General features: G+C 40.9%; 2 protein-coding genes across 11 annotated transcripts in view; one reads left to right on the forward strand and one right to left on the reverse strand.

Moving 5' to 3' along the window:
- CB1H4orf19 (chromosome B1 C4orf19 homolog) overlaps positions 1–27,957 on the reverse strand; it is an 87,225-nt gene that overhangs the window by 27,612 nt on the left and 31,656 nt on the right. The window contains exon 2 of one of the 3 annotated variants that reach the window (XM_047857372.1): positions 16,813–16,866. The exons of 1 other annotated variant lie outside the window; for it this stretch is intronic. The gene's annotated coding sequence lies outside the window, so the exon portion shown is untranslated. Of the gene's footprint in view, positions 1–14,024; positions 14,067–16,812; positions 16,867–27,957 lie in introns of those variants that run through there. One more of the 3 variants, XM_047857374.1, reaches the window with a different exon arrangement.
- Positions 3,585–27,915, forward strand: LOC125164572 (40S ribosomal protein S27-like). Of its 8 annotated transcripts, XM_047857382.1 has the most exons (4): positions 3,585–3,595; positions 8,466–8,472; positions 26,488–26,492; positions 27,588–27,915. In XM_047857382.1, exon 4 carries the CDS (start codon positions 27,609–27,611, stop codon positions 27,861–27,863), a length of 255 nt encoding a protein of 84 aa, XP_047713338.1. In that variant the 5' UTR covers positions 3,585–3,595; positions 8,466–8,472; positions 26,488–26,492; positions 27,588–27,608; the 3' UTR covers positions 27,864–27,915. The 8 variants fall into 8 exon arrangements, with proteins under 8 accessions (XP_047713338.1, XP_047713336.1, XP_047713335.1 ...); XM_047857380.1 differs by lacking the exon at positions 26,488–26,492; XM_047857379.1 differs by lacking the exons at positions 3,585–3,595; positions 8,466–8,472; positions 26,488–26,492 and adding exons at positions 15,558–15,568; positions 19,511–19,516 and having other exon boundaries at positions 27,585–27,915.

A 27,957-nucleotide genomic window follows, 5' to 3' on the forward strand; every position in this document is an offset into this window, starting at 1 on the left:
GATTTGTAAAGGATTTTGACACTCTGGTTAAGCTACTGGTTTTAGCAGAAAGACAGAGACAGAAAGAGAGAACAAACGAATGACTATTAAATGGCTATGAATAAAAATTAAAGTTAAAATCACAGCATTTGTGAGTTGGGAAGTCCCCAAGAAAAAATATTAATCTAACCCAGTTGTATTACAGATTAGGAACTGAGGTCCTGAGAAGATAAGTGGCCGTCAGTATAATTTTTGCTAAATCATGCTGCTGTCCTTGTAGAGATCCAGAGCAGGGTTTAGGCCACCTTTTGTTGGTAAATAAAATTTTATTGGAATACAGCTCTACCCATTCATTCATGACTTGTCCATGGCTGCTTTTGTGCCACACAGTAGGGCCGATACTCGCGACAGACGTCGAACGACCCGCGAAGTCTAACATATTTACTATCTGGCCCTCTATAGAAAAAATGCTGACTCCAGCTCTCCAGGATAAACAAAGTCTGTGAGGAGGAACCAAAGGGTGCCGGCAACCATGCGAGCAAACTTGGAAGTGGATCTTTGGAGGCCTGCCAACAGGCACCTGAGTGAGCGTGGAAACAGATTCTCCTGGTCTTGTCCAGCCTGGAGATGACCACGGGCCTGGCCGACGGCTTGCCTGCAACCTCATGACAGACCTTCAGCCAGAGATGCCCCGTTAAGCGGTGCCTGGGTTCCTGACCCACAGAAACAAGAAACAAATGTTTCTTCTTTTAAGGTGCTAATTTGGGGATGATTTGTTACGCAACCAATGGATAACTAACATAAGCGCATCTGTTTAGTTGGGCTCACCCTTTGAAGGTGAGCGAAATTCTGAGATCAAAGTCTCATCGTGATCTGCTCTGTGAGGACTGTTGGATCCTTGGTCCCCAACTCCATTTTGGTCCCCAACTCCAAATGGAGTTGGCACATCAGTGCACTGTGCCAACTGGTCACTGCAAGTCTATCCCATGGCCACATGGTCCGTTAAGATGTCTGTCTGTCTGGCGCTGTGTCTTACTCAGTTTTGTAATCACAGAATCTGATTTAGCGCCTAGTAATCATGATAGAATAATAATAATACATACTTATTGAGTGCTTACTGTGTGTCAAGCACTTTATGTCCATTGTCTCATTTTACCCTTTTAACAACCCTGGGAGGTAGTACTATTTTTAAGCCCATTTAACAGGGGGAAAGGCAAAAATTACATACGTTAAGGAACTTGCCTTATACTGGCTGACAAGCAAGCCGTAGAGCCAGGACTTGAGCTCTGACAGACCCTGAAGGGGCCACACTCTACTGGGATTCTGGGTCCCCCGATACGTGGTTCTAGTCATGGTACTGCCACAGTTAACCGTGGACTTGGCAAAGTCGCTCATGGAGAGGAAACCAATTTCCTCACCCATAAAGTGGTGGTGATGATGATGATGATGCCCCTTTCCTATCTCTCAGGGCATATGTCCTAAAATACTGACTTTTTGAAGTTCATGGTAAATGTGGACTCAAAATGAAGTGACTTACTGATCTTTTGACCAAACACCCCTTAGCTGGGGCAGACCTGAAAGAAGAGGAAAACAAGCAGAGGGTATTTAAGGGAAGAGCCTGAGGGAAGGGGAAAGGGCCACTGAAATCCATTTCCTACCCTTTCTCCACTTCCTGTTCTTCCCTGTCCTGCTCTTGGCATCACTATGGCTCCCGGCCACATCTGCAAAAATCCCCGAAACAACGGTGGGTGGAGGTTGTCAGGTTAATGAGAAGAAATCCTCGATTATTTCAAACACAGCTCATGCGTTTATGCTGTGGGAGTTGTTTTTTTTTTTTTTTTAAGTTTATTAATTTTTTTTTGAAAGACAGAGACAGACAGTGTGAGTGGGTGAGGGGCAGAGAGAGAGAGAGGAAAAGACAGAATTCCAAGCAGAGCCTGAAGCAGGGCTGGAACCCAGGAAACATGAGATCATGACCTCAGCTGAAATTAAGAGTTGGACACTTAACAGACTGAGCCACAGAGGTGCCCCTACACTGTGGGAATTAAAAAAAATTTTTTTTAATGTTTATTTCTTATTGAGAGACAGAGAGACAGAGCATGAGCATGGGAGGGGCAGAGAGAAGGGGAGACACAGAATCTGAAGCAAGCTCCAGGCTCTGAGCTGTCAGCACAGAGCAGGACGCGGGGCTCGAACCCACAAACCATGAGATCACAGCCTGAGTCGAAGTCGGACACTTAACCGACTGAGCCACCCAGGCGCCCCTACACTGTGGGAATTTTAACTGAGACTGCATATGAACAGTCTTCCCTGGAAAGAGATATTTATATTTATAGATATTTGTATTTATATCACATGGCTGACTGTGACTTCTCACTCCATCTCGGCCTCTTCTAGAAAGGAAAGAGTGCTGGATCCCTCTAGGCTGGTTTAGCTCTCACTGCAGGCTCTGCACATCTCATACAAGAGTCTGAATTTTGCACAGTTGAGCCCTTGGTATGTGGAAGAGTGCCTGAAATACAAAAGGCATTCAAACTTTTTTTGATGAATAAAGGAATGGATTTTTACCTGCTTCTATGCTGTTCTATGCTAGAATGTAAATGCCATAAAGTAGTAGGTATTCAATAAATATTTGTCAAATGACCCTAAAAATCTGGCCTCATACTATTACATTCAGGGCAGCGTCATCGGATTAAAAAAAGAAGAGTTCAAAGAAGGGTTTCAAGGTTAAGAAGACACCTGACTCCGGTCAAGGCCCCAACTGTGGCCATACTAGAATGGATGCCCAGAATATTCCTGAACATGAGTTCCTGTGACTTAAATTCTTGATGATGTCAAATCGCCAGTGTGGCAGGAAAAGGATTCTCTATCTATTCCGTGTGGACTGCAGCCAATGATTTAGGATTTAAATTGTATGTTTCTTGGAGCAGTGATTTCCAATAAAGAAAAAAGACTGTTACTTCTCTATGGACTTATTTCATCTTGCTTCCTTAAATGTCACCAAAAACCAACCAACCAACAAACAAGCAAACATCAATCAACATTGCTTCCCACCAGCCGACAAAATCCAAAGAGACAAACACTTTGTCAGGGTTTCCTTTCAGCATTATTTGTGATGAATTAGGTAAAATGTACATCCCAAGAAAACAAAGAACCTGACATAGCCTTAATCATAAAACCAGAAAAACAATTCTGTCTAATAATCACCAGGAAAATGTGCACTGTAAGTATTTCCCACCATTACTTGGCAATCCACCTACTTTTCTAAGAGAACCAAAGAACTCTGCAGACTTGTTCTGTCTCCATTAAGATGACCATTCAGGGGCGCCTGGGTGGCTCAGTCAGTTCAGCGTCCGACTTCAGCTCAGGTCATGATCTCGCGGTTCGTGAGTTCAAGCCCCGCGTCAGGCTCTGTGCTGATGGCTCAGAGCCTGGAGCCTGTTTCAGAGTCTGTGTCTCCCTCTCTCTCGGACCCTCCCTCGTTCGTGCTCTGTCTTTCTCTGTCTCAAAAATAAATAAACATTAAAAAAAAATTAAAAAAAAAAAAGTTGGGGCGCCTGGGTGGCTCAGTCAGTTAAGTGTCCGACTTCGGCTCAGGTCATGATCTCGCAGTTGTGTGGGTTCGGGCCCTGCGTCGGGCTCTGTGCTGACAGCTCGGAGCCCGGAGCCTGCTTCGAATTCTGTGTCTCCCTCTCTCTCTGCCCCTCCCCTGCTCATACTCTGTCTCTCTCTGTCTCTCAAAAATAAATAAATGTTAAAAAAAATTAAAAAAAGTTTAAGATGACCATTCAAACCTAAGTCAAATTTATATTGCAATTATTTTTATCCCTCTACTTAAGCATTCCTCATCCTATCTAAGCAATTTCCACAAGATATTGGAAGGGCCCTAGTTGTTGTTTTTCCTTCCTTCCTACCTACTTTACTTCATCTTTTTTTCATTAGTAAACATTAGATGTTCATAATAGTAAGGTGAAAAGCATGGTAGTTCTCTAAATTTCGCATATTAAAGTTTGCTCAAAGAAAATAAAGTTCGGTCAAAGAAAACTTGCTTCTTTGGAAGCTAAAATCAACAGGGCAGCCCCACCTTGTATCGTGTGAGATGTTATGCAGAAACACGCTTTGTAGAAACAGTCCAGAACCAGTTAAAGTTGGTTTAAGTAACCGAGAAATAAAAATATATTCATGACAATCCACAGATTTCTAGCGTATTTCTAGAGGGTGGTAGAGGGTAGAAGTAAAACAAAATCAGAAACTGATAAGCTCTTAACCTGCTTTTAATTCACTCAACTCTGTAAATGTGAGACTGGCTTAAATTATTTTTTTTCCATCCTTAATGTTTCCTTAGTTTGATATACTAACACGTAATGTATATTAGCTTATTGTCTTCAGGGGGTAAATATCCTATTTATCCTATTAAATATCCTATAAGCCAGAGGCCGCTGGAAATGAGTCCTATAATCTTCATTAGCGAAAAAAGGTACACGTACACTCAGCAACAATGCATGACATTTCAGGAGACACTTATCTGTAACCTAGTTTTGGGTATTTAGAGATTTCTCGACAGTGTTCCCTTTCGCTGGGAGACTAATGCAGAAAATTCAATACCAGGAGCAGTCGGCATGCTTGTTAGCTTCTCTTTTTTAACAACAGGATAAAAAGCTGTGTAACTATTTCAATTACGTTCAAAATGGTGTCCGTGTTCGGGGCGGGAGGGGAAAGGCCTGAATCTTGCCCTGTGGTTCTGGCAGGTGCAGGGTGCAGACCAGCTATGCCCTGCAGGCAGTGTTATGCTGGCAAGTATTTAACAACTGGTTCTATAGAAAAACATGTCTATCATAAATAAAAGCTGTGTGGAACAGTTTGTATATAATAATAAAATACATTCTTTTTATTATAAATTCCACGTAGGCAATTGGTTTTCACAGAATGCTTTCACAAGGTTTTGCCAGACTCTTCCATCAGTAATTTACTCATGGCTACAACGGGTATAGTCCCGACATGAATGTTAGTTGATAGCATTGTTTAGCAAGGTAGACGAAAGTGAAACAATGAACACATGTGTTGGAATTTCATGTCTGTTAATGACACAAGCAAATTCTTTTCTGAATCAGAGAATAATAGTCTTTTGAACACCGGAAGAAAAAATTTCTTCAGGGTTTTTTTGTGCTATTCCCATGTAACAATTACAGACTCAGCAAAGTTCCATGTTGCATATTGAGTTAACAATTTTATCATATTTTTTAAAATAAATTTTATTTATTTTGAGAGAGACTGCGCGTGCACGTGCACACATGAGTGGGGAAGGGGCAGAGAGCAAGGAGAGACGGAGAATCCCAAGTAGGCTCTGCACTGTCCGTGCGAAGTCCAGTGCGGGACTGGAACTCAAGAACAGGGAGATCATAACGTGAGCTGAAACCAAGAGTTGGATGCTTAACTGACTAAGCCACCAAATTTTTTTTTAACGTTTATTTTTGAGACAGAGAGAGACAGAGCATGAGTGGGGGAGGGTTCGAGAGAGGGAGACACAGAATCCGAAGCAGGCTCCAGGCTCCGAGCTGTCAGCACAGAGCCCGATGCGGGGCTCGAACTCACAGACTGCGAGATCATGACCTGAGCTGAAGTCGGCCGCTCAACAGACTGAGCCACCCAGGCACCCCCTTTATCATATTCCTTTTTTTTTAATTTTTTTTCAACGTTTTTTATTTATTTTGGGACAGAGAGAGACAGAGCATGAACGGGGGAGGGGCAGAGAGAGAGGGAGACACAGAATCAGAAACAGGCTCCAGGCTCCGAGCCATCAGCCCAGAGCCTGACTTGGGGCTCGAACTCACGGACCGCGAGATTGTGACCTGGCTGAAGTCGGATGCTTAACCGACTGCGCCACCCAGGTGCCCCGCCTTTATCATATTCTTAAGTGTAGTCAAGCAACAAAACCTTACGTTGAGCTCTGACTTACAGTATTTGCTAATTCTATGGTGTAAATGCTCCTGTGTCTGATTTCGAGACAGAGGTTAAGTCACCCAACTCAAAGTTGGGAAGAGACGTACAGCTGTAAACCATTTTATGGTATTTCTACCACACAGACACAATAGATGTAAATATCCTCAACAGCACAGAAAACAGAAAAATAATTCGCAACTGATGAGCTTTGAGTATTTGTTACTTTTGTTTTCAATAGAAGTTTTTTTTTGTTTTCAATATAATTATACTTTAATACAATTTAATTTTGAATATCATCTCACAAGAGTTTTGAAATTCCAAAATTCTACAGCCAGTCCCGGCTGGCTCCAGCACAAGGTTTCAGGGTCCTGAGCCAGAAGGGCAAATGCTTTTCATAGGCCATTTTCTCTCAGCCACACACCAATAACCTCCAATTAACAGTCACCCTAAGACCCAACTTCCCCTGCTGTGAGTTAATCAGTCTCAAGAGGTGGATGTCTGGCCTTAAGTTCTCAGGAGAATATTAACATTTTGGGAGGGAGAAAACGACTTCAGGAAAGTGACATGACTTTGAGGCAGTACGCATTTTCCTCACCTGTGGAATGGGAACAGCACCGTTACTAGGGTTGTCCTAAGGAATAGAGCTAACTGCGTGCAAAGCTCCTGAGTAATGCCTCAACTACAGCAGACGTGGAATAACTACGTGTTGATCATTAAGATGAGGGCAGAATCTCTGTAACAAACCTTTCTTTTCTGGACACACATGAGTCCGTCAGGCAAGCTGCTTCCTTTCCCACAGAGAAGCAATTTCCAAATATGATTGAGTGAAAAGCGAGTTTGAGAACAAGTCCAGTCATGGTCAGATTTCTTGAGTCTGTGGAAGATTGTTACCTGGCTTCCCAGGATCACCATTTCCATCTCTTCTCCAGAAATATGGGGGGAAAAAAGTGAGGGCAAATTTGTAACCAGAGACTTATAGCAAGGACCCAAGGGGTAACTTCTGGCTGTCAATATTTTACGTCAGAATCATGGGCTAGAAGTTAGGGAGACTCATTTGCCTCCTGTGAAATCAGCACAGACAGCAGTAGTTTTGGGAGCATCCTGTTTAGATAAAGGATGAAATCTTTTTAAATTTTTTTTTTTTCAACGTTTATTTATTTTTGGGACAGAGAGAGACAGAGCATGAACGGGGGAGGGGCAGAGAGAGAGGGAGACACAGAATCGGAAACAGGCTCCAGGCTCTGAGCCATCAGCCCAGAGCCCGACGCGGGGCTCGAACTCCCGGACCGCGAGATCGTGACCTGGCTGAAGTCGGACGCTTAACCGACTGCGCCACCCAGGCGCCCCATAAAGGATAAAATCTTTTAAAGAGTTTTTGATACTCTGAAAAATGTGGTGCTCTAGACCATTTATCCTTACTTTTGAGACTCCGGGCCTCTTTAGATCCTTTCTTTTTTTTCCCCCTTAAAGCATTTAAAAAAAACAAAGTGAAACAATATAAATATAAAAAGGCTTAGCTTACCTTTTGAATATAAGGAATTGGGGTAATAATACCTATCTTACAGGTTTGTTATGCTCAGTGAACTAAAGGACTTAGTGCATGGCACGTATGATGTGGTATATGGGGGGTGTGGGGGCATACAGCCAATGGGAGCTGTTGTATGTAGCCCAAGGCATTCTTTCCTCCTTTCAAAATCAACTCAAGGTTAACAGGTGGGGCGGGGGTTAGGAGGAGGGGTTGAAGGATAGGGTCCAGACAAAACAGCTATGAAGAGGTCACCTTCCTCCTGTCTTCTACGTGGTTGGATAAGCAGGTTGAATTGGTTCCATTTTTCCCTCTCTAGAAGACAGTATTTTCTTCCAAGAATAAAAGGACAGCCCTGTCGTGATGGTTATTAACTAGATCAAATCTCAAGGAAGTCAGAGATTCTAAAATCTCACTTGTCCTGTTATTTTATGTAGATTTATAAACCCTATTCTTTATTCAGATTTCAGGGACACCTAGGATTAATTGACAAGCCACAGGCAATTTCAGCAAACACTAAGCGTTTTGCACACAGAGATCATAAGAGAACAACCAGGAGTCAGTCTCGCCTTAAGATAGAAGATATTTAGGGGCACCTGGGTGGCTCAGTCGTTCAACCGTCAGACTTCGGCTCAGGTCATGATCTCACAGTTGGTGGGTTCGACCCCCACGTCAGGCTCTGTGCTGACAGCTCAGAGCCTAAAGCCTGTTTCAGATTCTGTGTCTCCCTCTCTTTCTCTGTTCCTCCCCTGCTCACACTCTCTCTAAAAATAAATAAAGATTAAAAAAATTTAAAAAAAAAGAAGATATTTATAGCATCAGTAATACACAATCATATGGTTGGGGAGAAAATACAAAGGAAGGAATACGTGAGTCTCAAAGCAAGACATATTAAAAAAGAGTGGCTGTAATGTAAAGTACCTACATCTGTAATAAATATACTTATGTGGCACATTATTGAAGACTATTTGATAATGTGTTTCTGGGGAACTCACAGAATTTAGTCTAGAAACACTTGAAGGTATAAGGTTTTTAGATAACATCCTGTCAAATTCAGCATTACTCAAACTCAGTGATTTCAATCTGAGCTGCTATGTCATCTTGTTTCATAAAAACTCAAGCTAGGTTCCTGGGTAGAAAAGATCCTAAATGGAAAAAAATCTCAAAATGTGATAAACCAAATATGAAAAAATTTCAAAATGTGATAAACCAAATATGTCAGAATTAAAATCTCAAACCATGAGCACTGAACCAGATTACCTACACTGAATTTTTGAAATTAATAATATTAAAATGAGTGTGCATGTGTGTGTGTGTGTGTGTGTGTGTGTGTGTATTTATATGTGCAAACTGAAGCTGGAACCAAGGAGGAAGCTTTTCCCTTCTGGTGGAGTTTATATAATATACACCAGAGCTAAAACTGTTCACGAGAATAGTTCCTTCAACGACAGTATTTTTAAATACTGCATACATACTCCTGTGTCCTTTTATGTGAATTTGGAAGGAATGCAAAGTACATTTACGGGATCAGTCTTTCTAATTCAATCTCAAACTCTTCCTTTCCTAAACTCATCGGCAGCTTTCCTGCCTAGGAGACCGCTTCAGTGAATCTATAAGGGCTTCCTCCTCTCTCTGAGCCATTGCAAAAAACTGTTTTCTTCCTGAAGGATTTTCTCACCAGGCTTTTGACCTCATCAGACCTACAGTGGGGCTTTCTCCACAGTGCCCGTTCTCCTTTCTTTGTGCCAGAGGCGCCCCAAAAGCTCACATCCCACAGCTAAAATCCTAGCAGGTTCTTAGGACTTTACACAGTTGTGCAATGGTTAAAAAACAAACAGAAAACCCAGCCCTGGGCCCTGCTGGCTGGGGTGTGGCTGGGCTGGCCGTGGGCTGAGGGCTATTGCCTAACAAAACCAAACACTCAGCACTAACTGCTGCCAGGTGCACTGATTACCTGTTAAACAGAAGGACCTAGATACCCTTCCTCCCTGGGGACAGGAGTGAACACGTGGAAATCCCTTTAGTCAAAGCTCTTCGGGGTCAAGTAGTACAGCGCTTTTCAACTATTAGCATTCGAGCAACACCTGGAATAAAAACAAACCAAGTACTAACTTCCGTCTCCGTCTCCCTGGAGCTGATGATCGACAGGATTCCATTTGGTGGAAATGGACAAACTCAACCAAAAAAATGCTGAAGCGAAGCCAGGTATTGCCACTTACATTTAGATATTAGGATTCATACGTTATGCTTATCGCCTGATGAAGCTTAATATATCTTGGAACCAAGGCTGCGAACTGACATGAAAAGAAAACCACACAAAAAGTGGGGCGCCTGGGTGGCACAGTCAGTTAAGCATCTGATTTCAACTTAGGTCATGGTCTCACAGTTCGTGAGTTCGAGCCCCACATCAGGCTCTGTGCTGACAGCTCAGAGCCTGGAGCCAGCTTTGGATTCTGTGTCTCCCTCTCTCTGTGGCTCTGTCTCTGTCTCTCAAAAATAAATAAACATTGGGGCGCCTGGGTGGCGCAGTCAGTTAAGCGTCTGACTTCAGCCAGGTCACGATCCCGTGGTCCGTGAGTTCGAGCCCCGCGTCAGGCTCTGGGCTGATGGCCCGGAGCCTGCTTCCGATTCTGTGTCTCCCTGTCTCTCTGCCCCTCCCCCGTTCATGCTCTGTCTCTCTCTGTCCCAAAAATAAATAAACATTGAAAAAAAAATTTTTTTTAAAGAAAAAAAAAATAAATAAACATTAAAAAAAAAAAAAAAAAGAAAACCACACAAAATGTATAACATATCTATTATTCGTTGCAGTCCTAAATTGCACTGGATCATTTCAAGTGAGCCAGGGAGTGTTTTGATGTCTCTGGGTTTTTGGTCCATTGAGGCACCTTAGAATTTCAAAGTAAATACAGAATCCTCAGGCCCAAACATTTGTAAGATATTGCCATAGATTTTAACAATGGAAAAGTATACATTCTACACCTCTATGTACCTGTATGTGTCTAGCACTGTGATAGCCATTGTGGAAAAATAAAAAAAGTATATGTATGACCCACTCTTTCCAAGAATTTTATAATCTGATTAAGAAGCTTCACATGAAGCAATGTGAAGGTAACTGTACATCGAATTCGGTACTGGATTCCAACGGGATAGTATGTGTCAGTCCTCAACGTAGCTCTGCCTGTGTCCACTCTCTGGGCTGAGAATTTACAGGTCTTTTTGCTTTGATGTCTATAGCTTACTTCACCCTAAACAGTATGATGTAAATGTTTCGTTCATTAAACCCTAGCGGTAGTAAAAATTTTACACTTCAGGGGTGATCAACTAGTATTTAATCGGGAAGACCACCCCAAATGCAACTCCAGCCGCCCCCCGATTAAGATATGAGTGAGTGAATGGCATAAATGGGTTTTCATTTGAGAAATCTGTGGCTTATCGATCAGGTAATGCAATGTTAGAAACAGACACTAGCTGGGTGACCTGAGGTTTGCAGGTGGGCTTCCCTGACCCCTTATGAACAGGGAGCCTGACTCTAGAGAAGCCTGCACTCTGCACCCTTGGGCGTGTTGTCTGAAGCCAGATTCCCAGTCCTGTGACCCACACCATTGTATTCCCTAATTTCTGCTGCCTGATGCTGACTAGGATAGTAACCGAATACTATGTCTGGAATACTGTCAGGTCATCAAGGATCTTTTCTGCAGGGTGGTGGGACAATAACCTAAAAAGTTAGACAACCAGCATTTCAAGTTTACAAAACAGATACACGTATTGCTTTGCGGCTGCTTACTAGTAAATGTGGCTTAAAAATACACGCGTGTTGGGGAGGCACCCGCGTGGCTCAGTTGGTTAAGCTTTGGACTCTTTGATTTTGGCTCAGGTTATAACCTCATGGTTCATGAGTTCAAGCCCTGCATCAGGCTCTGTGCTGTCAGTGTGCAGAGCCTGCTTGGGATTCTCTCTCTCCCTGCTTTCTCTGCCCCTCCCCTGTTCTCTCTCCCTCTCTCTTTGCCCCTTCCCTGCTTGTGCTCTCTCTCTCTCTCCCTAATAAAAAAATAAATAAAAAACAAATAATCTAAAATATTATTTATTAATTTATTTATAAATAAAAAAATAAATAAATAAACATTAAAAAAATACATGTGTGGGGAATTTGGTCTGAGACTTGCTCTCATTGTATCTTGGGAGGGGAGATGTTGGAGAGAGGCTAGTTCTCACCCACCTTAAGCTTTCCTGTGGCTGCCCTTACCTATACTCGAACTAATTGTTTGATTTTTAGAGGCTGGGAAGGCCTATTTTAAAGTTAAGTGCAATTTTGGCCCCTACTAACAGGTTATGTGGCTGACCATAAATGTTCTAGGTTCAATTTTACTCCCACTAAATGAAAACAACAGCAGTGACCTCACTGGGTTACCATAAAAACTCAAAGCAATTGTGTACCCCGCTGAGTTAGCTACTCATTGGTAGCTTCCGTCCTCTGTGTTACTGTCCCATCGCTATTCTTTTCCTGTCCTAGAGGAAACATACAAATGTTTGCAGAATTGAAATGAATAACCTCTTTCTATTGTCCAATTTTAGTGCCTTTGGACTGAACAAATGTTGGAACTGTTAGTTTGGCACCTGTAATTATTCCATCTTAAATCTGGATGTCTTGAATCAGCAGAGAGGCTGGAGTCCTTGGGCCTCTACCTTCTCTTCTCTTTTCTGGGACCGAGCGTCCTTCTTTACCCTCCTGGCACCAAATTCTGCTCCTTCACACTTCTTGGACTCTCCAAGAGTGACTACTGCTTTGGCCTCTGTCAACATCACCTCAGTCATCTGCCTTAGATACACGTAGGAAGAGGGTATCTAGTTAACCTTCACTTCTTAAACAAGTCCTTTCTTCACTAAGCAGTAAAAGGTGAGAAACTACAGCAGAACGGTTATTAGGTGGGGTAGTCAGCCTGCCCACTGGCCCACAGTGGCCTCTGCCTCCTGGTCTGCGTCCCTGCGTAGTTCCCTTCCCACACTGATCTGGGGCTGTCCTGTGGGATGAAAGGAATATGGCGGGAATGATGGTACATGATTACGTCAAGGCTAGGTTAGGAAAGGCCTTACGGCTTCTGTGATGTTCTCTCCTGTTGTTCACTCTGAGGGAAGCCAGATGCTATGCTGTGAGGACACAAGCAGTAAAGAGGCCCCTTGAGGAGGACTTGTGCCATCTTGGAAGTGTAACAGTCAATCCTTAGTGACTAAAACCATGGCTGACAACTGACTGCAACCTTATGATATACCCTGAGCCAAAAATGCATTTCCTGTTCTCACATGGCCTCATGATGGACATAATCCAATGCAGGTGAAGTATTTTCAAGCAAGAACCCACTTTGTCCCTCATCTTTACTCTTTCTGCCACTTCCTCTTTTTTGAAATGTCAGTGCTAATTCGGCTGTGAGGGAAGTGCTATGGGCTGAATATTTGTGTCCCACGTTCATACGTTCAAGTCCTAATCCTCACTATGACGGTATCTGGAGGTGGGGTCTCTGGGAGGTGATTAGGGTTAGATAAAGTCAGGAGTGCGAAGCTGCATGGCAGAATGAGTGCCCTTGAAGGGCGCCGTCTGACTTCAGCTTAGCTCACGGTCTCGTGGGTTCATCAGTTTGAGTCCTACTTCGGGCTCTCTGCTGTCAGCATAGAGCCCACTTCTGATCCTCTGTCTCCCTCTCTCTCTGCCCCTCACCTGCATTGTCTCTCTTTCTCTTCAAAGAAAAAAAACTCAAATAAATCAATAATTAAAAAAAAAAAAAAGAAAAAGAACGAGTGTCCTTGTAAAAGGAAGAGATGGGAGATTGATCACTCTCTCACTCTGTCTTGTGCAGGAACCAAAGAACGGCCATGTGAGCACATAACCCAGAAGGGGACCCTCACCAAGAACCTGACCAAGCTGGGATCTTGATCTTGCATTTCCAGCCTCTAGAACCACGAGAAAGAAATGTTGGTTGTTGAAGCCACCCTGTCCGTGGTGATTTGTCATAGCAGCCCCAATTAAGACAGGAATGCTACGTATGTGTGCACATGACACATGAGTGCGTAATTTCCATTTGTGGAGGAAAACACAGATGGCATATACCTCTCCTTTTGGTCTCTACTATGCGCCAGGTTCTCAACTTTGAGTGTTGCTCACTCACTCTCCCATCTCTCTCTGCCCTAAGATACAGATCATCACCACATTTTCCTGGAGTATCTGCTTCTTGCCATAAGGCCTCTGGCCTTACCTCTATACCAAAATTGTCGGTACAGAGGTCATCTGGTGTTCAAGCACCAATCCAATGATGTATTTTCAGTCCTCAACTTCTGTTATGGACTGAACGTGTTCCCTCTAAATTCCTATGTTAAAGCCCTAACCCCCCATTTTGGCTACCTTTGGAGAAAGAGCAGCTAAGGAAGTAATTAAGGTTAAATGAGAATAGGATCCTGGTCTGATAGGATTCATGCCTTTATAAGAAGAGACACCCAGAGAGCTCTCCTCTCTCTCTCCATGCACAAGCTTAGGGCCACATGAGGTTAGAGCAACAAGACAGCCACAGCACGTCAGGAATAAAGTTCTTACCAGAAACTGAACCTCCCTGGGCCCTTGATCTTGGACTTTCTAGCCTCCCAAACTGTGAAAACACAAATTTGTATTTAAAAAAAATTTTTTTAATGTTTATTTATTTTTGAGACAGAGACAGAGCATGAACAGGGGAGGGCCAAAAAAAGAGGGAGACACAGAATCCAAAGCAGGCTCCAGGCTCTGAGCTGTCAGCACAGAGCCTGACACGGGGCTCGAACTCACGACCCTGAGATCATGACCCGAGCTGAAGTCGGATGCTTAACCAGTTGAGCCACCCAGGCGCCCCACAAATTTCTATTTTTTAAGCCACTCGGTCTCTGATATTTTGTCATGGCAGCCCAAGCTAATACAACCTCCGTGAACTCTTTCAGCAACTGCTAACAGAGAGAGCAACCTTTAGAATTAGACTTCATTTTCAAATCAGGTGCTGGCTTATGGTGAACATAAAGAACTTATTTAACCTATCAGAGGCTTTGTGATCTTTGTTATAAAACATAACGGGATCCATTTCAAAGAACTGTGTGAAAAATCCGTGACTTTCTGGGGAGGGAGGTTATTGCCCCTTGGGGACACTTGGCTATACGGGAAGGACATCTGGAAATACATGGGGCGATTAGTGTTTTAGTGTCTCAGTGACAGGGCACTAATAGCATTTAATGTTTACATGCTAACCAGACTGTGACGCTTGGGCTTGTCCAGCGTAACAGAATTTTTTCTCATTCAAAATGCCAGTGGCACCCCACTGGGGAAAGAGAAAAAATGATAAAGTGACTGCACGGCAGATAATAGATGCCAACATTCACTTTCTTGGCACTGTCTGTAGTTTAAGGAATAGTTTCTCTCATCTGCAAAAAGTTCCCAAGCCATTTTATAAATGAAATACAGTCTTAAACTTTAATCATTTGTGGCATGATAAATCTCAGTCGAGGGATAGGGGCAAAGAGAGGGTTATAAGCTCTACAGAACAGGTCACAGTGCCATGGACCAAGCAGATATGCAATAAAGTAGTTGTTTGTTGAAAAAGCCTAGAATGATTTTTAAGTTATATGTTAAACAGTGAGAGAGAAGAATTTATGTTCACAGGTGAATTAGGTTTTTGTGTTTCCTGATAAACAATTTAAAAAATCTTTTATTTGGAATCCTGTCATTTATCACAAATTAGAGTGGATAATTACATGTTCTTGGGCCTCTGTGGTGGAATATGTTGGCAAATACTATCTGTATTTAAATATGTGTTGGTAGGACATCAGGTAAAGACAGTGGATCCAACATACTCACTTGGGCACCTGGGCGGCTCAATTGGTTGAGTGGCCGACTTCGGCTTGGGTCATGATCTTGCAGCTTGTGAGTTCAAGCCCCTCATTGGGCTCACAGTTGTCAGTGCAGAGCCCCCTTCAGATCCTCTGTCCCCCTCTCTCTGCACCTTCCCTGCTCGTGTGCTGTCTGTCTCTCTCTCTCAAAAATAAACGTTAAAAAAAATACTATTCAATTTTGGGCTACTCCTAAATCTTATTAAAACTAAAATAATTATATGTGTGTATGTACATGTGTCTTTTTAACAACAGAATCAGGAGAGGTGACAATGACAGCATTTTGAAAGCTAGGAAGCAGGCGGACAGTGGCCACTCATCCGGTGGAACTGAGAAAGCTAGGCCAGAAGCTGCAAGTGGACAGATGAGCACCACCGTTTACACTGCAGGGTCATCAAAAGGCTCAGCGATTGGTGGCGACTGGTGGCAGCAGGTGCCTCAGGCAGGGGGGAAGCTGGGGCCAGAACGGTGGTAGTGGTTGAATTCTGTTTAAGAAGCAGTTCACACTCCCTTCCTTCCCCTACTGTCACCTGTGTGACAGCACCTCAGCAGGAGCCTGGAAGTTTATCCTGCAGAGGGGGCAAAACCAGAAGGTCTCTGAACTGTGTACTGGGCAATGTTCAGGGTGGGACATCACACCACGATAGGAGGATTCCTACAGTCTACTCCCCACGCTCATCTCCCAAACGCACACTGGCAGACAGGCTCTTATCCTCCAGGCAAGAGCTTAGAGGAGTTTTCTTAGAGGATGTGACCAATCCATGGGGAAAGCCCTAAAGATACTGACACTAGAAGTTCCCCAGCAACTGGCTCAGCCAGATCAGTATTACAAGTGACCCTCAGTGAGTGTTCCCTCCCACTCCCTTTCATATTCTGAACTTCAGTTTTTACTTTCCTGCTCTTACATGTGAGCAGAACATCAGTGATTATCAAATAGCCGGGGGAAAACCAGAAACAATCTAGAGGGAGCTGGGAATTATGAGGCAAAAGAAAATTTCAAAAATTATTATTCAAAAACTCATGGATATAAGAGAGTACAGGGTATCATGAAGCAAGAAAATGATGCTGTAAAAAAAAAAAAGGCATTCAAAAAACAACCCCCCCCAAAAAAAACCTCTTAGAAATGAAAAACATAACCACGTATATAAGAACCTCAGTTGAAGGAATCTATGTTGAAAAAGGATAAGAAAAGCAGATAAATAATCAAGGAATTCCAGGAGATCTAGAAAGTGAAGTAAAACACCCACAGGAGAAGAAAACATTAATAAAATGATTCAAGGAAATTCCTCAAAATTAGAGGGTAGATTTTCTAGATTCAAAGGGCCCACGAAGTACCCAGCCCAATGAAAATAAATCCACACCTGAGGTATATTACTGTGAACTTTCATAATACTAGGATAAAGAATATTCAACCAACATCCAAAGAAGAAAATACAGTTATATATAAAGGACTGAGAATTGAAATGGTGGTATACCTTTCAACAGCCATATTGTGAACAAGGAGACAACAGAGCAGTGTCTTCAAAATTCTAAAGGAAAAAAAAAAGTTTCGAGTGAAAATGATTTCCAACATAGAAGTCTCTATACAATCTATCATTCAAGTGGGGAAGTAGAATACAGACATTTTTAGACAGGCAAGTCCTTAAATAATCTTTTCCTCCATATACTTTTTCTTAGAAAGCTATTGTAGGACATGGTCCATGAATGTTGAGGGAATAAAACAAACAAAAGGAAGACATGAAATCTAGGAAATAGGAGCTCCACCACAGGAGAGAAGGGAAGGGACTCTTTCAGATGGTGATGACAAGAGATCTCGGCATAACCAGGCAGAGAGGACAACCAGTCCAGATGAGCAGGTCCGAAGTCCCCGAGAGAGACTTCTACCCAACACCTCATATGAAACTGACAGAATCATGGAACATCTTGAGAGAGTATTTAGACAACTGGTAAATATTTAAGTACTGGATGGATAGTTAAATACGTAAAAAACACATACTCAAAGGGCACTTGTGTGGCTCAGTTAGGCGTCCCACTTCTGCTGAGGTCATGATCTCTCGGTTCATGAGTTCAAGTCCCGCATTGGGCTCTGTGCTGACAGCTCAGAGCCCGGAGCCTGCTTCAGGTAACGTGTCTCCCTCTCTCTCTCTCTCTCTCTCTGCCCCTCCCCAGCTCAGGCATGCGCTCTCTCTCAAAAATAAATAAACATAAAAAAAACCCCACACACTCAAGAAACACAAACATACAAAAATAAACAAGTAAAAAGGAAATTATTAACTCTAGGGATAAGTTGTGCAAGAAAAAAAAAGTTTAGTATATGCCCCATTTCTGAATAGCACATACAATTGACCCTTGAGCAATGCAGTGATTAGGGGCATTGGCTCCCCTGTACAGTTGAAAATCCATGTATAACTTTTGACTCCCCCAAAACTTAACTACTAATAGCTTACTGTTTACCTGAAGCCTTACTGACAACTTAAACTGTTGATTAACACGTGTTTTATATATATGTATTGTATTCTGTATGTTTATAATAAAGTAAGCTAGAGAAAAGAAAATGCTATTAAGAAAATCACTGGAAGGGGTGCCTGGGTGGCTCAGTCAGTTAAGTGTCCGACTTCAGCTCAGGTCATGATCTCATAGTTTGTGAGTTCGAAGCCCTGTGTCGGGGTCTGTGCTGACAGTTTGGAACCTGGAGCCTGCTTCATGTTCTGTATCTCCCTCTCTCTGCCCCTCCCTCGCTCATGCTCTGTCTCTCTCTCTCTCTCTCTCAAAAGTAAATGAACATTAAAAAAAAAATTTAAGAAAATCACTGGGAACAGAAAATACATTTACAGTACTCTATTCATGAAAAAAATCTGCATACAAGTAGACATGCACAGTTCAAACTCATGTTGTTCAAGGGTCAACTATACAGCCAATGTAAACCTTGCATATTTTTCTAATTAAAACCAAGACATAATTATACCGTGAGGATAGAAACTGATTGTGCATGGTGTGGATAAGAAGAATAAAGAGCTTAAGTTCTCATGATCCATTAGAGAGAGTCCATGTACAATGTCCCAAACTAACACAATCAGGAGGTGGCAATACTTGCTTGCCATGAAGGTATGTGGAGATGATACCAGGCTAAGAGTTGAAAATGGTTTCTCTGGGGAAGAGGAACTAAGGAGCAGGAGACCTGGGACCTGTTCTTTTTCCTGAGAACCCTTGCAGAACTAGGAGATCTTCTAACTGTACCCTACTACATAGCTGTGATGAAAAATTAAAACAATTTAAAGTGCAGTAGTACATAGAGAGCTAACATGGGAGTGCTTTTTCAAAAATAACATCTATGTGATTTTGGTAAATAATATTTTGGGTATTCATTTTCCTTTTTAAAAACATTTTTTTAAAATGTTTATTTATTTTTGAGAGAGAGACAGAGCGCAAGCGGAGGAGGGGCAGGGAGAGAAGGAGACACAGAATCTGAAGCACTTTCCAGGCTCTGAGCGGTCAGCACAGAGCCCGATGTGGGGTTCGAACTCGAACCATGAGATCATGACCCAAGGTGAAGTCAGACGCTTAACCGACTGAGCCACCCAGGCACCCCTTCATTTTCCTTTTTTTTTTTTTATAAATTGAAAGGCTTGCATTAAATAATTTATAAGATCCCTTGACCTTTAGTGTGTGTGTGTGTGTGTGCACACGCACGCGTGTGTGTGTGTTTTGTATTTCTTTGAACATGTATCTGTACTTGTGAACCCAAACACATAGAGATCTGATGACCAACAGTGGAATTCCTCAGATTATCGTGGTCATTAAAAATGTATCATCCACATATCTACAAAGACACAATGTGATCATACTGAGTGAACAAAGTGGCACAACCATCTAGCTGATTTGCAGGGAAACATCTGAGGCTGCATTTCTGTCTTCCTCTGCCCATGTGAGAGAACACAGGAAGAGACTAAAGTTCCCTGGTATTTAGACTCTGGCCTGTGACGCATGGTGGTGCTGACCTAAAAGTTAATATTTATCCATCGTAGTTGGTTAAAGTCAGCTTGAGAACTTGGTGGGGGCAGGGAGGGGGGGGGAGAGAAGCCCTACAAAGCCGCTTAGAGATTTGTACTAAGACCAACGTTAATCTTGGTAGCAGAGCCAAGTCAGTCACATCCTCTCTAGTACATGCCAAAGAAGAGCGTGGCTAGGACTATAGACAATACCGACATTAACATGGGGAGCGGGGGGTAGAGGGCTCTGAATTCAAGAGAAAAATGAAGACTGCCCCTTTCAAACCTCCCATTACTTCCTAGCTTTGGTTGGTTAATCACCCAATCTGTCTCTGCCTTGGGTTCTTCATCCATAAACTGCAAATGGTAATACCATTCCATATGGTTGTTAGGGCAATTTTATGTGTTAACACCTGGAGAGTACTGAAAACAGTGCCTTGATATTTACCTTCCCTCAAAATAGATGCAAAGAACATAAAAGATTCACAAGGGCCTTAGATTCATGGCATCCTCTCTCTCTCTCTCTTTCTCTCTTTTTTAAAGATACGTAACCTGGTCTTTAGAATAAAAGAAGACCTAGGAGGAGAGAATGTCTCATGACAAATTTGGTAAAGTCAATCTCAAGAAGTCAAGGAACATATTGTTCACTGACTATAATAATCCTGTTTGGTAAAATCTCAGATTACTCATGTGCACTGACGTTTTGGATCTGACACTAAAGCTTTCCTTTGGTTGCCAGATATACCTGGCACCCTGGATTCACTGAACAAACTCTGTGCTAGTTCTGAGTCCAGAAGGGTCCAATGGTTGCTTTAGGGACGTCCTTTCATTCTTTTTGGTTATCCTGGGTCTTCAATAATATTTCACACACAGAGAAGATGCCCAATAAATGTTTGTTGAGTTAAAAATGGAAAAACACTTCGGTGTGCCTCTCATAGTCAACAATTACGTAACCATACCTCACAGTCACCCACAATTCTTTCATCGAAATGTGTAGCTTTATTCTTCTCATTCACTTTTTTTGTTTACACTAAAACTTATATAGGCTAACCGCAATTTTAATTGAACCTTAACCATATCACAGCACAGTGTGTATAAGGTGCACTAAAAAATAAAGAAGATTGTCACCCTAGAGAAGTGGTACTCTTAAATGGTGAGCTATTTTTGCCTAAAAACTCCCAAAGAGCTATGGTAAAAATCAGACATAAAAATAATATAAAAAAAACTTTTCTCCCCTCCCCTAAAGTGAGATCATAAGATATATAAGAATTTAGTGTATAAAACGTGAAGAATTTTAAATCATGGATTTTATTTACTTACTTACTATGATAAGAACACAGTATGAGATCTACCCTCTTAGCAAATTTTTAAGAGAATAGCACAGTATTGTTAACTATATAGATCTCTAAAAGTTATTCATCTTGGAAAACTGAAATTTTATACCAATTCAACAACTCTTGAGGTCCCCCTCACCCCGGCCCTTGGCAGTCACCACTCTACTTCACGATTCTATGAATTTGGCTGTTTTAGATATCTCATGTTAGTGCAACCATGCTACATTTGTCCTTCTGTGACTGGCTTATTTCACTGAGCATAATGTCCTCCAGGCTCATTCATGTGGTCAAATTATGGCAGTCTTTTTTTAAGGCAGAAGAGGATTCAATTGTACGTACAGCTATGTATACTTTGTCTATTCATTCATCAATGAACATTCAGGTTGTTTCTACATCTTGGTGATTATGAATAATGTTACAAAGAACATGGGGGTGCAGATATCTCTTCGAAATCCAGATTTCAATTCTTTTGGATAAATGCCCAGAAGTGGGATTGCTGGATCATATGGTAGTTCTACTTTTAAGTTTTTGGGGAACATCCATACTGTTTTCCATAGTGGCTACACCACTTTACATTTCCACCAAGTACACAAGATTCCAATTTCTATCATCCTAACTCTCGTTATATTTTCCTTTTTTTTTTTTTTAGAACAGTCAGCCTAATAAGCGTGAATGGACATCCTACTGTGGTTTTCATTTGCATTTCCCTGATGATTAGTGGTGTTAAGCATCTTTAAGCATCCATATACCTAGGTGGCCATTTGTATGTTTTTCTGAAGAAATGTCCATTCAAGTCCTTTGCCCATTTTTGTTTTTGTTTTTTGCTATTGAGTTGTAGGAATTCCTTATATATTTTGGATATTAACTCCTAATCAGATATATGGTTTGCAAATATTTTTTCCATTCTGTCAGTTGACTGTCCACTCAGTTCATTGTTTCCTTTAGTGTGGAGAATCTTTTTTGTTTGATGCAGTCCCATTTGTCTATTTTTGCTTTTGATGCTTGTGCTTTTGGTGTCATATCCAAGAAATCATTGCTGAGACAAATGCTTTCTTCTTGGACTATTACAGTTTCAGGTCTTATGTTTATATCTGTATCTCATTTTGAGTTGATTTTTGTGTATGGTGTAAGATAAGGGTCCAATTTCATTCTTTTCCATATGGATATCCAGTTTTCCCAACACTATTTGCTGAAGAGACTACTCTTTCATCGCTGTGTATTCTCAGCTCTCTTGTCAAAGATAAGTTGACCATATGCTATGGACTGAATGTTGTGTTTGTGTTTGTGACACCCCACATGCATGAATTTATTTATGAGCTTTCTATTCTGTTCCATTAGTCTATTTTTCTGTTCTCATGCCAGGACCACACTAGCTTAATTACTGTAGCTTGGTGATATATTTTGATACCAGGAAGTGTAATGCCTCCAGCTTTGTTTTCCTTTTTCAAGACTGCTCTATTCTGGGTCTTTTGTGGTTCCATACAAATGTTAGAATTGTTTTTCTTTTTCCTATAAAAAATCCCACTGGGATTTTGATAGGGACTGCAATGAATTTATAGATCACTTTAGCTAGTATGAACATTTCAACAATATTAATTATTCTGATCCATGAACATGGGATATCTTTCCATTTATTCATGTCTTAATTTCCTTCATCAATATTTTGTAGTTTTCAGTGTAGAAGTCTTTCACTTCCTTGGTTAAGTTTATTCAGTATTTTATTATTTTGATGCTACTATAAATGGAATTATTTTCTTAATTTCATTTTTAGATAGTTTGTTGTTAGCACAGCTTATTTTTATATATTGATTTTGTATCCTGCAACTTTACTGAATTTATTAGTTCTAACAGGTTTTTGTTTGCCTGCTTGCTTTTTGGTGGAATCTTTAGGCTTCTCTACATATAAGATCCTGTGACTTTTTATAATTGCTTCATAAGTGATGCTGGGACAATAGGTTATTCAGAAGAAGCTAGATCCTGAATTACATTATATGAAAACAAAAAAAACTATTGGAGAAAAATATAAGTGACTATCTAATTTAGGAATAGAGGGCCTTTCAGTTACTAAAGGTCTGGAAGAAACATCAAGAGGAATATTAAAAGATTAATAGATTACATAAGAAGTAAACATTATTCACCTTAAAAGACACTGTTTACAAAAATACAAAGACCAAATGAAACAATATTTGACACAGACAATAAAGGGTTACTATCCTTAACTTTAAAAGGATACTTAGTGCAATAGTATATTTATTAAAGACACCAATATAAAACAAACAAAAAACAAAGGACATGATCAATTAACAAAAGACTAAAATAATAGCCAATGAATATGAAAAATCATTCAACTATAGATATAAATAAATGTAAATCAATGGATAACATTTTTGTCTAATAAATTGGCATTTTTATTTTTTTATAACAGCTAGTGTTAAAGAACCTTTAACATGTCAATAACTTTTGCTCCAAAATTCCAATTATTACAGTCTAACAAAAAAAAAACATAATCAGAGAATCAGAGAGGTGAACAAAAATCTCTGAAAAGGGGTGGTCCACTTAGTTTTAATTTTTAATACTATCAGATATTTTAAACAACTTTAATGCTCAAAAATAAAAGTATCTTTAATTAAATAATGACATATTCAGAAATTAGAGAAAGGAAAAATACCACTAGGTGAAAATAAAGCAGGTATTTATATAAAATGTAACTTCAATTGTTTTTTTAACAATTAATAAATGTGAATATAAAGACATATGTAAATAATCAAGGAGAATATACCCAAATGAAAACAAAAAGCCACTTTAGGATAGATAGGATGAACTCGTAATTTTTGTGCAAATTGACTCATTTTTTTTTTTAACCATGAAATATCTTTATTGTCAGTCTCTATATAAAGATAGCATGTATCATATTATGCTGGTTGAGAATATTCTTCTAAAGCACATTTTGGAAAGAATTAATAAACATGATTTTTAAAATACCTGTCTATCCCACAGATTCAGGGAATATCTTGGAATACTTGGGAGAGTTGTGCTAAATTCTCCCTCCACATGTCTTTTTTTCAATTTCTTCTTTATTACTCTTTTTGGTTTGTATTTGAAACAGAGTTATTTGACATATACAAAACCATAATTTTATTTTGATCAAAAATTAAAAGAATATGTATGCTTTCTTTCTCCTTAAATGTATTTCTTCTGATATTAACATGCAGTCCCTAATTTCTTTTTGCTGCACTTATTTGCCTTATCTTTGCCTCCCTTTTAGTGTTTATTTTCTTCGTCATATTATTCTAGGTGAACGGCAATTGGCATTACTCCTTTCTGACCCAAGCTAAAAGTCTTGGCTTTTTGTTTATTTTTTTTTAAACGTTTATTTATTTTGAGACAGAGCATAAGCAAGGGAGGGAGAGGGAGAGAGAAAGAGAGAGAATCCCAAGTAGGATCCGCACTGTCGGCACAGAGCCCGATACAAGGCTCGAGATCAGGAACTGCAAGATCATGACCTGAGCCATAACCAAGAGTTGAATGCTTAACTGACTCAGCCACGCAGGCACTCCAAGTCTCTGCCTTTTAATACAGAAGTTTAAACCATTTACATTTATACTATACACTGAATCTCTCTTTTGTTATTTTATTTTACCATTTTTTAAATGACTTCTAGTTGTTTATTTTCAGACTTCAGACTACTTTTTTTTTTTTTTTAGGTTTATTTATTTATTTTGAGAGAGATTGAGTGAGAGAGCAGGGTAGGGGCAGAGAGACAGGGAGAGAGAGGATCCCAAGCAGGCTCTGCACTGTCAGCATGGAGCCTGACACAAGGCTCGAACTCACTATGAGATCATGACCTGAGCTGAAATCAAGAGTTGGATGCTTAACCGACTGAGTCACCCAGGCGCCCCTGGACTTCAGGCTACTTTTAATTTTTGCTTTGTATTTAATTTTCTCCAGCACACTGCAAAGTATAAGTTGTGTTTTAAAAATTCTCCTCATGAGATAAGACATTCTTTTTATCCTCCTCTTTAAAAAGAGTTATCCACATAAAGTGGTCCCCAAATGTAATTTTAATGCAAGCTTTCAAGTGCAGCACTAACTGGGTCACTTTTGAGGATAAAGGCAGAACTTAATGTGAATTATGCAGGGACAAGGGACCATCGGAAGCATCTTAGGTAAACAAGGACTGCGATTCACTCCGTCTCTGGGTGATAGGAATAAGGAAGTGCAGGCTCGGGAGTGAATAGAAGATTTCACTTTGGTATATTCTGTATCTAAAGGGACTGACAAGCATTCAAAGGTAGGTGTTACGTTGACAGTTGTATACACTGGCCAAAAGCTTAGGAAAGAACTGTGGGCGTGATGTAAAGATTTGACAGTTATCAAAAACACAGCTAATAGATAGGGCCATGAAACTGAATAAGAAAATAGAGGCAGTAGGTATACAGAGTTAAAGAAAAAACTGATTCCTGAAGAATACCACTTAATGTTTAAAAAAAAAAAGAGCCCCCAAACTAAAAGAAACAAACAAAAACCACAAAAGAATTACAAAGGAAAGTCACAAATTGCAGTCAGAAGAGTAGGGAAAAAAAGGGGGAGGGGTTTGACTCCATTTCTTGCTGTGTCTTCTCACAAAACTTTCAGGATCCAGTGATTTTGGCCAAGAAACAAACAAAAAAAGGATTGTCCCATTCTTTAATGGATTTGGATGAAACCTGGTAAGAAAATCTGGTATATCTCCAAGAGGAGACACTGGAGAAGAACCCATGTAGGTTTCTAAGAATTGCATGTGTATTTATGCTGTTATCAAGGTTGCTAGCATCTGTCTTTCCATATCAAGCTGAAAACATCACCACTATATGGGCAGTTGGATAAGTCTTATTGGGAAAATGATTTTTTCTCTTTGTTTTTATGCCTCTGTACTCGTAGATTGGTTCAGTAACAAATATGTGAGTTCTTTTGTTTGCAAACAATTAAGGAGAAGTAAGTATAGTAATGGAAGCAGGTAAAGTGCTTTAGGGATTAAGAATTTGCCAGCAGTTTTAAATGACATTCAAGGGTCAAGTAAGAAAAGGACTGTACAGGAATATCTCCAAGATATTGCAGGTTTGGTTCCAGAACAACTCAATAAAGTGATTATTGCAATAAAGTGAGTCAAATGAAGTTTTTAGTTTCTCAGTGCATATAAAAGTTACATTTACCCCCTATTATAGCCTACTAAGTGTGCATGCAATAGCATTATGTCTAAAAAACCCATATGCATATCTTAAGAATACTTTATTGCTAAAAAGTGCTAACCATTACCTGACCTTTCAGCAAGTCACAATCACTGATCACAGATCACCATAACAAATACAGTAATAAAAAAGTCTGAAATAATGTGAGAATTACCAAAATATGACACAGAGACACAAAGTGAGAAAATGCTGTTGGAAAAATGATGCCAATAGGCTTGCTCGACACAGGGTTGCCACAGCCCCTTAATCTGTAGAAACAAAACAAACAAACAAAACAATACAAAACAAAAACGCCACAGTATCTGCAAAGTGTAATAAAGAGAAGTGCAGTAAAGCAAGGTATGCCTGTAGATGTCTCTTAGATTTAGTACCAAGGAAGTAATTGGTAACTTGGAATAGGAGTTTTCCTGGAATAGTGACTCTGGAAGCTAGATTGTTACAGGTTAACCAGTAGGAGGAGGTGAGGAAGTGGAACCCAAGCATAACAATCCTTAGAAGCAAACTGGCTGTGAATGAAAGAACTAGAAAGAAGGAAGTAGGATTAAGGGGAGGATTGCTTAAGTCAGGAAAGCTTTCAAGTTATTTGGATATGTTGTAAGAGACAGTGGAAAGAAAGGAGCTGAAGATGGAGGAAAGAGCATAATTAATTAAGGTCTATTAGCAGGCAGGAGGGAAGAGCAAAGAATTAACGAGCCTTAGATAGGAGAAGGGTGAGGAATAAGGTGGACCTTCAGGGGCTCAGTGTCTTCATCTGTGTCTTCCAGTTCTGCAGAGTCTAGACAGAAAAAAGGGAAGATTTCCCAGACTCTCTCGCAGTAGGGTTCCCATACAGACTTAGACCCAGACAATCCTCCGCAAGATGAGAAAGTGGAAGGAAGTGAGGCCGAGATTGTGCCAACGCTACTTCCGCTTTTCCTGTTGGCAAGTCCTTAGTGGACACGCGGATGTTTTTCTCTGACACTGTTCCAGTGTCCAGGTGCTTGGCTGATAGCAAAAGGCAGAACTGTTGCGCAGAACCGGGCACTGTTTTGTTGTTGTTGTTGTTCCTAGGTGGACCCATTAGGCATGGCATGACCCTGTGGCCACCACCTGTGACAGCTTACTGGCTAATACCAGCTAAGGCAGTGCTCCTGGGACCAAGAGTCCCACTGTCCATTTCCAATCCCCCTCTGTTTTGATTGCGTAAAAGGAAGCAGTTTCCTGGGAGGGTTAGTTCTGTGGTGGTCTTTTTAGTGTTACGAAGCTTGCTAGTCCAGTCCTTCCAGGGATATTGTGAGCATCCGGTTCCTGGTATTAGATTTCATTTTGCTTGAAAGAGCTAATGTAATTTCTGTTTTCTGCAAGTGCACTCTGACAGCGAGGGACATGTATTCTTGCTCGAAGAGGGAAGGCAGAGAAGCTGGGTGTAGATATAGATAAATTCGGTTTTTCTGGTAATCTCCTTGAAGGTAGGAGTTTGTAAGCTGGGGTGTGCAGAGCCGCAAGGGGTTCTTGGATAGGATTCAGGGCATCTGTGAACTTAAATGAGAAAAAAAATCCCATCTCCTCTTCACGAACCACTAAAATTAGGCATTTTCTTCTATTCTAATGCAGGCCATCAAACGACAGCATCATCAGCAGTTCCTGTGACTTTGTCTCTAATAGAAATCACAGATGTTTTCACATTACATTAAGAGTTGTAATAAATACCTTTCAGCAGTGACGACCTGCCCACGAGAACATGCCCCTCGTGAAGGACCTCCTGCACCCGTCCCCGGAGGAGGAGAAGAGGAAGCACAAGAAGAAGCGCCTGGTGCAGAGCCCCAACTCCTACTTCATGGACGTGAAGTGCCCGGGGTGCTACAAAATCACCACCGTGCTCAGCCGCGCGCACACGGTGGTGCTGTGTGTGGGCTGCTCCACTGTCCTGTGCCAGCCGACAGGAGGAAAAGCAAGGCTCACAGAAGGATGCTCCTTCAGACGGAAGCAGCACTAAACGCACCGAGTCAACATGAGTGGGGAACTATCCCAATAAACAGATTTTGGATTAAAAAAAAAAGAGTTGTAATAAATAAAAACATTAAAAACAT

This window comes from Prionailurus viverrinus, chromosome B1 (assembly GCF_022837055.1).
Source record: "Prionailurus viverrinus isolate Anna chromosome B1, UM_Priviv_1.0, whole genome shotgun sequence".
Lineage (NCBI taxonomy): Eukaryota > Metazoa > Chordata > Mammalia > Carnivora > Felidae > Prionailurus > Prionailurus viverrinus.

What these genes read in the sequence shown, in the direction of transcription:
- LOC125164572 (XM_047857382.1), top strand. Translation starts at nt 27,609, where the DNA reads ATGCCCCTCGTGAAGGACCTCCTGCACCCGTCCCCGGAGGAGGAGAAG.